The 16165-nt window shown below is 39.4% G+C and overlaps 1 protein-coding gene across 1 annotated transcript in view; it reads right to left on the bottom strand.

Annotated features, from left to right (window-relative positions):
- MYO1E (myosin IE) overlaps positions 1-16165 on the bottom strand; it is a 209927-nt gene that overhangs the window by 108253 nt on the left and 85509 nt on the right. Inside the window, exon 4 of the mRNA XM_037833824.1 lies at positions 13305-13399. Coding sequence (XP_037689752.1) covers positions 13305-13399 — 95 coding nt within the window. The remainder of the gene's footprint in view (positions 1-13304; positions 13400-16165) is intronic.

The following is a 16165-nucleotide window of genomic DNA, read 5'->3' as shown; positions in this document are numbered from 1 at the left end:
GCGTATGAGCCTCAGGGCCTGAGCTCTACCCTTCCCCTTTCTATGTTCACCAGAATTCCAAAAATCCTCCACTTTTATTTTGGAGTTTTTCGTGCTGTTTTTTTCTATGCCTGTCTCCTCTCTGCTGGGCTGGCTGCTCTCAGATTCTCTGGTGTCTGGTCTCAGTCTATCTATGGTTGGAGTTTGGATCAGTAGAATGAGTTTCTGATAAGGGCTGCCACTGCAGTTCTCCCTTCTCCTTCCCGGAGCTGACAGCCCCTCCTCCCACGGGACTGAGCCTGGCAGGGAGGGGCGCGGGTCCCCTGGCTGCAAAAACTTACAGATTTCGCTGATCTCAGCAGTTCCACGTTTTCATGAGTGTTGTATGAAGTATGCCCAAAGTCAGATTGTTCTGTGGTGTCCAGTCCATGCAGTTCCTGGCTTTCTACCTACTTTCCTGGAGGAGTAACTAAAACATACAGTTCACCAGTCCGCCATCTTTCCCCGCCCCCAGTTCCCTTAGTTTTTAAACCAGTTTGAGCCTGACTGATTGCCTGTTGCTTGTAAGTCCAGGTATCTTAACTAAAACAGGGACCACTGACATCTCAGGAGTCTGCTGAAGAAAAAAGCAGCCCACAAAGAACAAGATGGCAAGGTCAGAGAGGTGCAAGGAGAACCAGGAAGATGGATGTGGCATCACGGCGCCCAGGGAGCCAGGTGTCAACTGTGTCAACACAGCAGAGAGACTGACAAGTCAACAAAGCACTGAAAATTCCCACTGTGACCTACTTACTTAGACACGCCTTTTCTTGATCTAGGGATACAGTAGTATTCAACTTGACTCATTTCAAAAGCTACAACCCAGGAATAGAACTAGAGGGACAGTTTCAAAACAGATTTTTTTTTGAATTCTAAAATTATGAAAGAAGAACTTATTATAAATATATATCTCATAAAGATGAAAAATAATGTCAAGTTCAAAGGAGCAAATGACTATTATGCATGCATGTCAGTGACTGATGTAAGTGCTTTACATGTATCAATCATTTGATCCTCATAATAGCCCAGTGAGGTCAGTAGTATTATTATCCCCATTCTTTTGTGAGAAAAATTAAGTAACTCACTCAAGGATACAGAGCTAGGAAAGGATCAATACAGTCTGACTCAGGAGCCTAATCTATAGTGCTTCAGATGAGGGTAAATATCTAACATCCTCACATGGGCTGTACAGTCAATTAAAATCAACAATATTGTATGGTGTGTGAATAAAACTCTTAAAAAAATAAAACCAACATGTTTCTCACAGGAACTCCATGAATGGCACAGTTCATAGTATAATCAAACTTTTAATTACCCCTGCGTCTTTACTGATACCGCTTTAAGCAAGCCTTCTGCCAAAAAATTTTAATATCGCACACACAGTCGGAACTAACAAATAATAGCCTGCATGACTGTGATCCCAAAACAAGATAACTCTGCAAGACTGAGAAACCACATCAAAGATTTCTGGACAGCCCTCTGCAAAGACTCAACTCAGATGCCCTTCCTGGCAGCCCTACTGGATCCTCTGACAGAAAAAAGTCCTTGGTGAGGCATCTCTGCTGTCCCTCCGGGAGAAGGGGGTGGGTTTCAGGGAGGAGAAATGGGCCCCCCATCGGATCTTGTAATCACAGGCAAAAATAAAAGCCTTAATACATGCAGGGGTGAAATGTGTAAAGTATAAAGTGAAACCGACATGCCAAAACTGCAGAGTAAAAGATAAAAATTCATTGTTTAACACATTGAAGAAAGCGTGAACAAGCCAAATTTCTTCCCAGGTGCAGAAAAATAGCCAGTTAATGAGTGTTGTCAAGCAGACAAAAACCCTCACCTAGAGTCTGCTGAGAACATGGCCCCATGGCAACGGGAAGAAGACCAAGTATGAGCCCCATTTCACTACCTTTTACCTCTGAAATTGCTTTTCATGTTATTAGCAGATACTTTACAGCACTCTTTACCAGTTTAAGAATACTTTTTCATGCTTATTTTCTTATTACACTTTCCTTACATTCCTTTAAGGTATCAATTCCATTTTGCAGGTAAAATGACTGAGGCTTTCCAAAGGTCACATATTTTAAACAAATTCTACCCCATGACTCAGCCCCCAGAAATCTTTTCACTACAACCACATGATAGTGGATGGTAACAGATTATCAACCAGATAACCTAATACCCGCTGACAACCAAACAGCAGAGAAAGGTAGAAGGAGTGCAATACTGAAGTCAGACAGCCTTGACTTTGAGCCTGGCCTTTACATGTGCATGTTTAAACAAGTTTCGTTACCTCTTGAGATGCAATGTCTTGAGCTACAACCAAATGTCCTTCAACAGATGAGTGGATAAATAAAATGTGGTATATACACACAATGGAATACTACGCGGCAGTAAGAAGGAACAATCTCGTGAAACATATGACAACATGGATGAACCCTGAAGACATAATGCTGAGTGAAATAAGCCAGGCACAAAAAGAGAAATATTATATGCTACCACTAATGTGAACTTTGAAAAATGTAAAACAAATGGTTTATAATGTAGAATGTAGGGGAACTAGCGATAGAGAGCAATTAAGGAAGGGGGAACAATAATCCAAGAAGAACAGATAAGCTATTGTGGGTAAATTTAACATTCTGGGAATGCTCAGGAATGACTATGGTTTGTTAATTCTGGTGGGTATGGTAGGAACAAGTTCACAGAAATGTTGCTATATTAGGTTATTTTCTTGGGGTACAGGAGGAACACATTGAAAGTAAAGTAGTTTTTTTAGGTTAGTTGTCTTTTTCTTACTCCCTTGTTATGGTTTGAATGAAATGTTTTTTTTATTGTATGTTTAAAAAAAATTTTTTTATATAGTTAATAGTTAATTAAAAAAAAAAAACAATGAAAAAATATGCAGAGCCCCTCTGAGGAGCTGGTGGAGAACGCAGGAGTGTTGGGCTTCCCCATCTCGATGGTTGCTGATGTGCTCACAGACATAGGGGACTGGTGGTTTGATGGGCTGAGCCCTCTACCACAGGACTTGCCCTTGGGAAGACTGTTGCTGCAAAGGAGAGGCTAGGCCTCCCTATAATTGTGCCTAAGAGTCTCCTTCTGAGTGCCTTTTTGTTGCTCAGATGTGGCCCTCTCTCTCTAGCTAAGCCAATTTGGCAGGTGAACCCACTGCCCTCTCCCCTACATGGGATCTGACACCCAGGGGAATGAATCTCCCTGGCAATGTAGACTATGACTCCTGGGGAGGAATCTAGACCCAGCATCGTGGGATGGAGAACATCTTCTTGACCAAAAGGGGGATGTGAAAGGAAATGAAATAAGCTTCAGTGGCAGAGAGATTCCAAAAGGAGCCAAGAGGCACTCTGGTGGGTATTCTTACGCACAATATAGACAACCCTTTTTAGGTTCTAATGAATTGGAATAGCTAGCAGTAAATACCTGAAACTATCAAACTGCAACCCAGAACCCATGAGTCTTGAGGACGATTGCATAAAAATGTAGCTTACGAGAGGTGACAATGTGATTGGGAAAGCCATAGGGACCACACTCCCCTTCGTCCAGTGTATGGATGGATGAGTAGAAAAATGGGGGCAAAAAAAAAGGCACCCAGTGTTCTTTTTTACTTTAATTGTTCTTTTTCACTATAATTTTTATTCTTATTATTTTTGTGTGTGTGGTAATGAAAATGTTCAAAAATTAATTTTGGTGATGAGTGCACAACTATATAATGGTACTGTGAACAACTGAATGTATGCTTTGTATGACTGTGTAGTATGTGAATATATCTCAATAAAAATGAATTTTAAAAAAAAGGGTGGTAGTAATACCCAGTTTTCCAGGTTGTCATGAAGATTAAAAATGATACAAATAAAAGGTGCTGAGACACAAAGAGAATGCTTGTTATGATTATGGATCATACATTATTTTGCTGATGAGTCAGCCCTCCTGAATGACACTCCTTGACTGATGAGAATGGAAGCTCAGGAACCACAGCAGGCTGGAAGGTGAGATTTGCAAGGAGCTCTTCAAAGCCACAGCCAGTGTTGTCCTCACGGATTCCTGCCCCCGCCCCCACCGAAGTGGGGAAAGTGTGGGGGGTAGGAGTGGAGCGGTGAGCTGACAGATCCTCCCAAAGTCAGACAGACAGGGGAACCTCAAAGGTCAATGCTGCTGGGACAAACAAGAAATTGGGTGGACCCACAGAAATGCAGAGGAGAGCTTTGCAAACAGTTCCAAGGCTAATAATAAAAGATTCCTAAAATACATCAAAGGCAGGAAGACAGCTTGAAAATCAGTGAGACACTTGATGGTGCTGAGACACAGAGCAGAGACACAGACCCAACATCAGAAGTGCTATGATTTTTTTTCTTCAATCTTTACTACAGCAAATATTAGTGATTCCAAATGCAAAATGGCTTTTGAAGCAGGTAGGTCAGAAATCTTAGACTCAATTGTGATAACTGTCTACTTTACCTCTATCAAAATTTTCATATTCAGTAAATCACCAAGTCCTATTGATTAACCTTCAAAATCTCTCATATCTTTACTCTTTAAAAATTATTTGACACCCACTTAAGATACAACATACAAAGACTCTGTACACTGGTGTTGGATACATTAAGACAGAACACCCTACTTTCCAAAAAACAATTGTTTCAGAAAATTTCAAACAATAAAGTTAGAAACTGCACCGAATGTGATGTATTGAAAGTGATAACATGTTAAAAAAAATTTTTTTAAGCAGGCTAAGGTGGTGAGAGCTGAGGCAGACCAAAGGTGACAGGAATTCGATTTTTAGGGCAGCAGTAAACTGCCACACAAAAAGTTCTCCAAGGCCCAGTAAAAGTCAGTTGGCAAAGGCTTCATTCAGAGATGCTTCCAGCCACACTACCAAGTTCTCATCTGGTGATACACAGATGATAGAGAATATGAGGAAAACTTGCTGGTTCTCTCCCCCCTTTCACCATACCATGGTTATTTTATTAAACAGATTTGCATAGATGTCTCTGGCATCCAACATATAATTCTAAAAAACAAATTCACATTCCAGATCTCAGAGAACAGAAGATTAATGAGCTACGAGGATATATACATGTTGCTCATTCACTGGGCTCACAGGTGTCCACTAACTCTTCAAGTGCTCATCATTTGCAATGCCAATGTGTCCACAGCTGTTGTGTTTTTCTGTTTGCACTACCTGGAGTCCACAATCACCCGTCCATTCCTTGAGTCCTTCACAGGCTTACTGAATGTCATGTATCAGTTTCCTCCTTGCCTTTCTGACTCAGGGCAGGTCCTCATCACCTCTTTAGATTTCTGTATTCCCTCAAGATGACATTTCTTTTCTACCAATAGACTTGCCTTTGTGAGCCAGCCTTTTGTGGTATTACGTCCCTGCTCAGAGAACTTTGAGGCATCGTCACCAATGCCTGCAGGTCCATCGGCAAACCACCCAGCCTGCCATTTACAGAGGTACCTTATCCCCCCAAATCAATTAATCCTGTACTACTGCACAAATGCTATGTGGCTAACACAGAAAGAGGCAATAGAAAAAGATGAAAAAAGTACAAGACCCAGTTCTGGCCCCCAAATAGTATACATGAACCATTGGTCAATTGTAAATTGTCTTTAACAACTGCACTGATGTGTTCATTTTCTCCCATGACAGAGTGGATGTCAGAGGCCATTGAGCCACCGTGCTTGCTCCCTTCATCCCTCATGTCCTGCAGGGCAGGCCCAAATCCAGTCCTTCTCCCTAACAATTTCGCTGACTGTTTAGTCCAAACCGATCCCCCCTTTTTCTAAATGCAAATAGCACTTACCGCTTATTCCAAGTATTTAAGCTTCTAAATTATCATTAAATACTTATCATGTATACCAGGAAAATCAAGAAGTATAAAGTCAGTTCCTAATCATCAAGGATTGAAAAAACCACTGAAAAGGAGCACACATAAATTAATTGACAAAAAAGGAAAACAAAACAATATTAAGTAGTTGGTGAAAATGAAGGCACTTCAAAAATCCAGATGATGAAGAGATCACTGTGGGTTGAGGTAGATGAGAAAGACTTGGAGGAAATAATGCCAGGCAGGGAGAACAGCCTGGGCATGGGCTTGGAGACAGACATGAATATGACTTGTTCAAGGGAAAAGAGTAGAGCAAGTTAGTGTGAGTGGTAGGAAACAGGGATTTCAAGCAATGGATTGAGGACTCTGTTGGGCAATGGGGAGACTCTGGGAGATTTTAGCACAAGTGGGATGTATGCAAAAGGAAGATTAAGGAAGATTCATCTGGTAAGTATGTTTGAGAGGGAGGTTGGTGGAGGTATAGGTTTGGGGCAGAAATGAAAAGAACCGTTTTGAACTTATTAAATTTGACATGCTGATATATCACATAAATGGGGATATCACAAAGATAATTGGTGCTTAGGGGATGAGTTGATAAACTTCATCTGTAAAGGGGCAGACAGTAAATATCTTCAACTTTGCAGGTCATGTGGACTGTCACAACTCAACTCTGCAGTTATGTGAAAGGAGCCAAAGATAATATATAAATAAATGGGCATGGCTGTGTTCTAATAAAACTTCATTTATAAAAACAGACAGTGGACAGAGTTTGTGAACTTCTGGGTTAGGGGAAAGTCCTGAGCTGGAGATACAGGTTCTCCAAATTCTTACAATCAGAGACTTTTCTAACTTCTTCACATAATAAGATAGCACAATGTCCCTTTGATAAAGGATGATCCCAACTTTTAGTTGAAAAGAACTCAAACAGTCTAAATGTTTCTCCTTATAAATTTATCAAAGGAAGATATCCAGGTGATGGTAGCACATTATTGTGAGTATAATTAACAGTGCCGAACCGTGTATGAGTGTGGTTGATACGGGAAGTTTAGAGTCATACATCTCAACAGAAGGAAAGCCAGAGGTTAAAACATGGGAATACATAACTCAGAAAATCTTATAGTGGATGATAACAGATACAGAAAAGGGTTATTTTAAATGACTTTTAAAATGCATTATTTTGACAGTACATCCTAAAGAGTTAATAACAGAGTGGTATATGAGAAAAAATATACCTACTGTAAACTATAGTTAACAGTAACATCTTAATATTCTTTTATCAACAGTAACAAATGTACTGCACCAATGTTAGGGATCAACAATAGGGGGAGTAAAGAGTACAGGATGTTTGGTTGTTCTGTCATTTTTTTCTTTCTCTCTCCTTTTTTATTTTTTGCTCCCTGGAGTAATAAAAATGTATGTTTTAAATCAATTGCAGTGATAAATGCACAACTATGTGATGATACTATGAGCCACTAATTGTATACTTTGGATGGATTTTATGGTGTGTGAATATATCTCAATAAAATTGCATTTAAAAAAAAAGGATAACTTTTTAAACAGATATAGACTCTTTATATCACCTCCTAAGAGCTTTGCCAAATTCTGAAAAAAATAAAATTAATGTTTACTTAGTTTTTTAAATGTTTATTAGAATTCAATTCATTTCATGTAGGCCAACTTTATAATACACTGACACTTTGTTTTTATGTGTCAAATACACATAATTTTATAATATGCTAAGGTCTCCTTGATAAATGTACACATGTAAAACTTCTTGGCTTTGGGGTAAAAAGCAGGGATGGGCCGTATATCAGGCTGACATGCTGGCTTCCTCAATGGATGAGGGCTTCAGCACAGAATGCAAGGATCAGTTTCTAGGGATAACAAGCCATTTAAGATAAGGAAATGGCCTCAGCATGGCCATCAAGTGGTATGTAAATGTTCTCCATTTCTTTGTAGGAAACCGAGATTAAGGTATTAGTAAGGTAGTGTTCTATGATGTGGGTTCTCCAGTTGATGACAAACACAATCATCAACCTCCTGGGCATGCAGAGAACACCATGACCAGTAAAACAGGAAGGGGTCAGGTTAACAAAAGCACTCACCTTGCTATGGGTTGAGACTGTGTTTACGAGCTCAAGGTCAAGCTAACTCTAGCCTCACTGAATGTCCTGACCCCTTCTCATGTTATGTGGCAGTTATTAACATCTCCATTCAAATGTGGGACATTGAGACACAGAGAGGCATCACTTACCAGGAGGACATGGAATTTGAAGTCCGATAGGGATAAGTTCACATAGAGGCTCTGCCATTTTCTAGCTTTGGGATCCCGGAACTGTCTGCTCCTCAGACCGATGATTTTAAGTTTCTTATCTTCAGGTTCACTGATTCTTTCTTCTGCCAGCTCCAATCTACTGCTGAACCCCTCCAGGGAATTTTTAATTTTTGTTACTGTAGTCTTCAGCTCTGTTTGTTGCCTTTTCATAATTTCCATCTCTCTACTGATATTCTTTTCATGTTTATCTAGTTCTTTGCCCATATTTTCCTTTTGCTGTTGGAGCATATTCAGGAAAAATTTTTTAAGTCTTTATCTGGTATGGCCCAGGTCTGATCCTCCTCACTGATGATTTCCAATGCTTTAATCGTCTCCATTGCCTGGGTCATCACTTCCTGTGTGTTTGTTTGTATTATAATCTTTTGTTGAAATCTGGACATTTTGATACTTTAATGTGTTATCATGTAATTTAGACTGAGGCATCTATTCTTTAAGCTTGTATCCAGGTAGTGTCATGATAGAGACTTCGTTGAATGCCAGGAGCTAAAAGAAGAAGGAAGAAGGGGAGAAGGAGGAAGTGGGGGGAGAGGAGGAAGAGAAGAAGAAAAAGAAAGCACTTTTCCCAATCTTTTCAGACTGACCTGTGTAGAGTGCACTTCTGCAAGGCTTATCTATAGAATGAGTTTAGAAAATAGCTTCAGGCCACAGTGTAGGGGCCTCCCAGGTCTTTTCTACACATTTATCTGTCTTGAGTATGCACATTTGGCCTTAGGAATTCATCTGTTTATGCAGATAGGAATCTCCCCTCTTCCCTAGGAAACAGTTTCTTCGTGGTCTAGGGCACTACACTGTATGCCTACAGTAAGCAACCCTTTGCCCCAGGCAGCCACTTGACTGCTCTCAAGTAGCATTTTGTAGGAGAGCTTCATGAGCTGCCTTCCATACCCAGGGCAAGTTCTGGGACAGTGAGTTCCTCAGGCCACCACAGACAGATCAAGTCAGATACCCATTCTCCTAGTATGTGCACAAAGGTCACTCTGCTCCCTCTGGAACCATGACCAGGGGTAACGGGGGCATGGGCCAGCTCCACGTGAAGTCAGTGAGGGGATGGGGAAGGCCAGCCAGAGTGCCACAAGATCTTACTACTTTTCAATGGACTTTTTCTCGAGTCAGTCCTCGGCCTGTTATTGCAGTCCTTTAACTGCTTTTTTGCTTGTTTTTTTGGAGCTTTAAGAAAGAGGTATTGGCCAGTTCTTGCTGATTGTCCAAAGCTTCTGTGGGTGGATGGAGCCATCTTGATCAGGGCAGATCATCATTAATTTCCTAATTAAAGGACATTAAAAGTTCCTAGGCTTTTCAGCTATGAGACTGTCCTCTCTCTTGGCAGAAGCCCTTAGAAAAGGAGCAGGCTTCTCTTACAGCCCCCAAGAAAATGGGTTATGTTTATTTTGCAGTCATAATGCATTCAGACAGGCACCATTCAACTCAGGCCCTAGCACACCAAACACTCAGTTGACAGGAAATCCAGTTGAAGGACCAAGTATAATGAGACCATGAGCAAGCAGACAAATCCAAACAGTAGGAGAGCCTACAGGAAAACTGGCCTGGTCTCTTCACCATGTCAATGTCATGAAAATAAATGGTGGTAAAGGGGGTATTATGGTAGGATAAAAAAGATTCAAGACAACCAAATGCAACCTGTGTTTCTTGATTTGCATAAACAAACAGGAAAAGGACATATTTGTAACCATTAGAGAAATGTAAATATGAACTGCTTGTTTTTAGATGATATTAAGCAATTACTAATTCTTTAGTTCTGACAACGGTACTGTGGCTAAGAAAATGCTTTTATTTTTCAGAGATGCATATGGAAATACTTAGGGGTAAAGTATCATAAAGTCAACATTTGTCTTGAAATGCTTCTGTGATATTTTATACTTCGGTGTAGTTTAGACTTTGGAGCCATGTAAAATTTTTATATAATTATAAAACAAAATTAAATTTAAAAAATTTAAATCTCTAAAAACCAAAATGAAATAAATGAAACAGTAAGTCATGTTTGCCCCTTAATGACACAGAAAAGGGTTATTTTAAATGAATTTTAAAACACTATTTTGACTGTACATCCTAAGGGCCAAAAAAAAAAAAAAAAAGAGAAATTTTAAAATACTTTCAGTATTGCTAGTAACAGTCTTGGTATTATTATTTTGAAGCATTAATAACATTACTTAATTGCCTTATCACATTATATGTATATATACACATACATATTTGTGTGTGTATATATATAATTTATTAATATTTATATTTATTCACACAGTGCAAAGCACATAACTGCATTAATGTCATCAGGATCCAAGACTTTCAGCATAAGACAAATGGGATCCAAAGATAAAAATCAAAGACGTAAAATACCTGTAATATTAAAAATGAACTGGCTATACTGGTATGAACACTTTTTTTTCCGCTTTAAAAAAAATTCCTATTGTCTAGCTTTTTCCTCTAAAAAGAACTTGAAGTATTGGTAACATAAGGCAGTGAGCACTCTTAGTGCCCAGATTAGTGGTACTCTAATCATTTCCCATTAAATGAACTTTTTGGTGAGATGATCATTTCCAGGTTTTGCGTAGGAAATGTACAAGATGAGCTGAGGCATCTTTCATGACTGAAAGTAAGGAAGCTATCACAGACTATGGATGGTACATCGAAAGGACACAGGAGCCAATATAAGGGCCTCTCATCAGCCAAAGACCAAACCATCTGAGCCTCAAAAAGAATAATGACTGCAGTGGAGTTAAACTTGTAAAATATTTAAAATCTTAGTTTGTAAAGATATTGAAAAAAAGATATTAGCTACATTAGCTATGGACGTTGCTAGGGCATCAACTTGTTGCTTTGTAAACTGGAAAGTAAAGGCAACAAATCAAGCTTTTTATATCATTTTCTTGTATAGATTGTATTTTAAGGTAACAAAATAGAAGAATTCTGACTGATGAATGCAGAAAGAATAACTGGAAAACAACCAATTAAGTGCACGGCATTCCATATGAAGCCTTTTTGCCAAATAATTGAATCTGAATCTGATCAAGCTTCTAGATCTAGTTACCAATTTTTAGGAAATATAGGGGGCAGAGGAATACATAAACAATGCCACAGGGATACAATCAGCCAATCCTGGAATAAAGAAAAATTCTGCAAAGCAAACAACCTTTTTCTTTAACAAATAAATGCCAAAATTTGAAAATGCTAAGAATGTTAAAATAAAGAGACTTAAGAGACATAGCCACCAAGCGGGCTCTGTGGAGTCCAAATAAAACCAACCAACTGTAAAAAAGAATTTATAAGACAGGGAATTGGAATAAATTAAAATATTAGAAGATATTAAAGGAATTATTATTTTTAACGTATGGTAAGAATTTATCTTTCAAAGATACATGTTACATTATTGACAAATGAAGAGACTTGCTGTCTAGGATTTCCTTTAAATAATTTAGTGGGAGCAGGATGAGAGGAAGAGATAAAACAGAATGGGCCACATATTGATAACTATAAAAGTTGGATGATACCTACACAGGGCCTTCTTATACCATTGTTTCTAATTCTGTAAATGTTTGTAAATATCCATAACAAAAAAATTAAAAAAAAAAATTACTTCAGATTTAAAAAGCTAAGACTCAGATTTAAAAAACTCCCTATAATTGTGCCCAAGAGCCTCCTCTCTGTTGCTCAGATGTGGCCCTCTCTCTCTAGCTAAGCCAACTTGGCAGGTGAAATCACTGCCCTCCCCCCTACATGGGATCTGACGCTCAGGGGTGTAAATACCCCTGGCAATCTAGACCTGGCATCGTGGGATGGAGAACATCTTCTTGACCAAAAGGTAGACATGAAAGGAAATGAAATAAGCTTCAGTGGCAGAGAGATTCCAAAAGGAGCCAAGAGGTCACTCTGGTGGGGACTCTTACGCACAATATAGGCAACCCTTTTTAGGTTCTAATGAATTGGAAAAGCTAGCAGTAAATACCTGAAACTATCAAACTACAACCCAGAACCCATGAATCTTGAAACAATTGTATAAAAATGTAGCTTATGAGGAGTGACAATGTGATTGGGAAAGCCATGTGGACCACACTCCCCTTTGTCTAGTTTATGGATGGATGAGCAGAAAAATGGGGGAGGAAAAAAAAAAAAAAAGGCACCCAGTGTTTTTTTTTACTTTAATTGTTCTTTTTCACTTTAATTTTTATTCTTATTATCTTTGTGTGTGTGGTAATGAAAATGTCAAAAATTAATTTTGGTGATGAATGCACAACTATATAATGGTACTGTAAACAACCGAATGTATGCTTTGTTTTGTATGACAGCATGGTATGTGACTATATCTCAATAAAAATGAATTAAAAAATTACTTCAGATTTAAAAAGCTAGGTAAATAGAATAGATGAATGCATAAATGGCAAAACGTTAACAACTATTAAATTCTAAGTATTGGGAATATGATGTTCCTACTTTTTATATGTTTGTAAATGTTCATAATAGTAAATGATATTTTTAAAGCATATGAATTCAGCAATGACTCAGAGCTGGATCAGGTTAAAAAAAAAATTATGGAATGGATCTACAGAAGCTTAATGCTGGTGTTTACCAATAATGACCTTAGAAAGTTAAAAGCAAATGACAAGTTAGACCAAAAAATGTTCAAACTTGAACTACTAAATTATTAAGGAAAGAGAAAAATAAGGACTAAAGAAAAGGATTCCAGCTTTCAAAACAGTGAAACATGCTTATTATACCAATGATATAAAGGATCGCCAATTCCAAGTAAAACCAGAGTACAATCAAATGGGAGGGGAAATGCTTTAACATTTTAGTCCAAGTTTGGATAGCGAACTTTTTCCTTGATAATCAGAGGAGGATCTGGCTTGCCCCACGTGCCCCGAAACCTTCCTGCCCTTCGAGACAGAGGCATAACAGCAGCCCCATGGAAGCCCAAAGCTTTTATGATACGGAGTTATAAATAAACCAATAAAAAGCAGCCCGTTTATTTGTTACTCAGACACATTAACCGGTCTCTGACATCACTGTCTGTTGCCAAAGTGCTGCTTCTTGACAGAATTCAAGAAATGTGACTGTGGTCTCAAATCCTCCATGCCTGCTAACAATGATCTTTCTCTTACCTGATGATGACACACTGGTTCTCTCTGTCAATGATCATGTTTCTGTACATGTTATCCGCAAGAGCATAGATATGTGGTGGGTTTTCATACTGTGCCTAGCAAAGCAAAGCAAAACATAACAGAACTGTGGTCAGGGTAAAGCAATATGTTACCCTTCTCTTGGCCTTAGCAATGAATATTTACCACCGTGTAGTTCAAATGCCTATAATTACACCTTAAAGTTTGTATAATACAAGAATTCATAAAACTGCCTGGGTCATGAAGACATATGCCTGATAAATAAGGATGGAATGTGGAAGGACTATTGTGAATGCATCCGTGTGATTCAACCTTCAGACTTGACCAATGTCTTCAGATACTCCCAATGCCACACCCTTCCTCTCAAACATGCCTCTGCAGATGACATTGAATTCATAATGTTTCTGAAGACACTTAGACTAAGAGAAGCCTACCAAAAACTGGATCTAACATCTACTAGACTTCTAAACGTCTATGCAATTATTTCCTAGAAGCATGTTACAGCTTCCGAGATCCTGAACGAAATTAAGTGAGGTTATCTAGGAGTATGGAGAAAAACTTTAAAATTTTCCATAGGAAGAGGCCAGGAGGTATGATTCTTTAAAGAAATAAACTGGTTTAGGCAGTTTGTTCCATCTCCATTGAAAACAAATTCCTACCACACCAAGATATTCTCCTGGGTTCGTGTTTTAGTCTCAAGGCTCGTTTATGGATAAATATAAAACAAATAAATTCTCCATACCTAATATATTCACTATCTCAGGCCAACTTCAGTCCTGCTTTAGTCAATTTTTTGCCACCCATCCTCATCACTACCTCAAAATTTTTAAAAAGAAAAACACTTCATGTGGTGTATAGCTGCAGTAAGAACACTCCTTAAATATCTAATGTGAAACATGGTGAGCAGTAAAAGCAAACTAGATCCAGACTGAGAAGACATTTAGATTCTGCTTCTCTCCTTACTGGTCTAAAGTGGGGATTATAAGGCCCATGCTGCAAATCTCATAAGGTAACTGAGATAATGGCTGGGAAAGTAATTTGAAAAGGTAGAGTGACATGCAAAGGTAAAGTGAACTTACCTAATGGAGCTTGGAGCCTTATTATGCAATGCCTTACCACAGAAAAGGGGCCCAGAAATTGCCACTCATTGCCAGGCTGGGAAGATCAGAGTTAGTCACAAGGGGATCCTGGGAGGGGAACTCTGATGCTTGCACACCTGCTAAGCACTGATGTAGCCACTGCCCTGATCCCCAGATGTTGCGGGTGGGGGGGGGGGTCTCACAAGAAGAACAGTCCAGTAAGACACGGAGGCTATTCCTAGTATTGGTCAACCCAAGAACTCTATTTAGAGACCAGAATAATATGCTATCCCTGCCTGCCTGCATGCATGGATGGACTCTCAGGAGAGCAGGATTATAAGAAAGAGAAGATGGGAAATAGAAGGATACTAGAAAAAGCTGAGGGCAGGTCATTGTCCAATAAGGCTCCAAAGCTGCTCAACTAAGTTGCATGTAATGCTGTAATTTTCACATTGGTTTCCCATCTATGGTTTTATTGAATCTCTCAGTTACCTGTGATCTGTATAGGGTAGCCATTTCCTGTGCCGGCTTTCTCCCTCCCCTCAGATTCCCGAAAGCCACTAAGGGCTAACTTCCACTCCTAGCTCCACCAATTAGTAGCTTCCAGCATTTTAATCTCTCTAAGCCTCAGTTTCCCTATTTGTGCTACCCAGCCAGCACCCGGGGTCGTCTTATTACTGCTGCAAGTGTAACTAACACAGTACCTGGTACTCAGCAAATATCAATTTTACAACATTCTCTGTTACCATTAGCAGTAAAAATAAATGTATACATTTTTAAATTCTAGGGCCTTTCTTAAAGGAACACGCACACGCAGCCACCCTTTTCAGAAAACTGGAGAGAAAAACACGCATGCGCAGCATTCCCATCTACGCCAGTTCTCTCGCTGAGAACCCCGAGCCAGCTCCACGCTGCTGCCCCGGGCCCTGCTGAGGAGGGCGCTGGGGCAGGGCAGGCCTCTGCTGACACGGCTCCCCTTGGGCTGCGCTCCCATAAAGGCAGCATTCTCAAAGGCCTTTCCCGTGGCAGCCTCCTTTGGCTCCAGCTACCAGCACCATTCATCTGGCAACAATGGGGTGGGCTCTTGCTCTGGGTAAATTGCCTTCCACTTCAACTGATGAATTTGTGTGGGCCCTCTTTTGTGTGTTTTCCAGGGGTCAGGATTAATGAGCGCACTTGTGTTTCTGCTGCAAAGGAAAGAGGGAAGAAAGAGGAAAGGAACCAAAGATGCAGAGGTGGGGAGGCCTGGGGGAAGTGATAAGCCAAGGAATAAAATATATTAATTAGGATTACAGTTCCTACTTTTCTCACACAACTGAAAAGGCTATGGGATTTGGTTTAAATAATGACCAGGGTCACATTCATAAGTAATAAAAGATTTGTTTTTCATGTTCAAGTCTTAGCCAAGCTTAATTGAGGTTCTGATTCTAAGAATGTTAGTGATCTCGTTGCCCGATTTATTTTTTACCCATTACTGATTTTTATTCCTTAGAATTCTGCAGCATTGTGGGGAAGCAGGAAGATCACTCCAGCCATCAGTCCTAGCCCCATTTAACTAATTTTGTACCTAAATTAGGTTCAAAGATTATATGACCCTTTGCTTTTTTGCACCGCACTCTAAAGAGAAGCACTCATTAAAAAGCAAACAATGTCAATTACTTGAACTTCCCCAATAAATAATTCATAATAACAAAATGCAAATGTATTGCTAACTTCAAGAAAAACTACCCCTGCATCATAAAAACCCTACACACTACGATAATT

This window comes from Choloepus didactylus, chromosome 4 (genome assembly GCF_015220235.1).
Source record: "Choloepus didactylus isolate mChoDid1 chromosome 4, mChoDid1.pri, whole genome shotgun sequence".
Taxonomy (NCBI): Eukaryota; Metazoa; Chordata; class Mammalia; order Pilosa; family Megalonychidae; genus Choloepus; species Choloepus didactylus.
The sequence above is the reverse complement of the archived record's forward strand: the minus strand, read 5'-3'. Positions and strand labels throughout refer to the sequence as shown.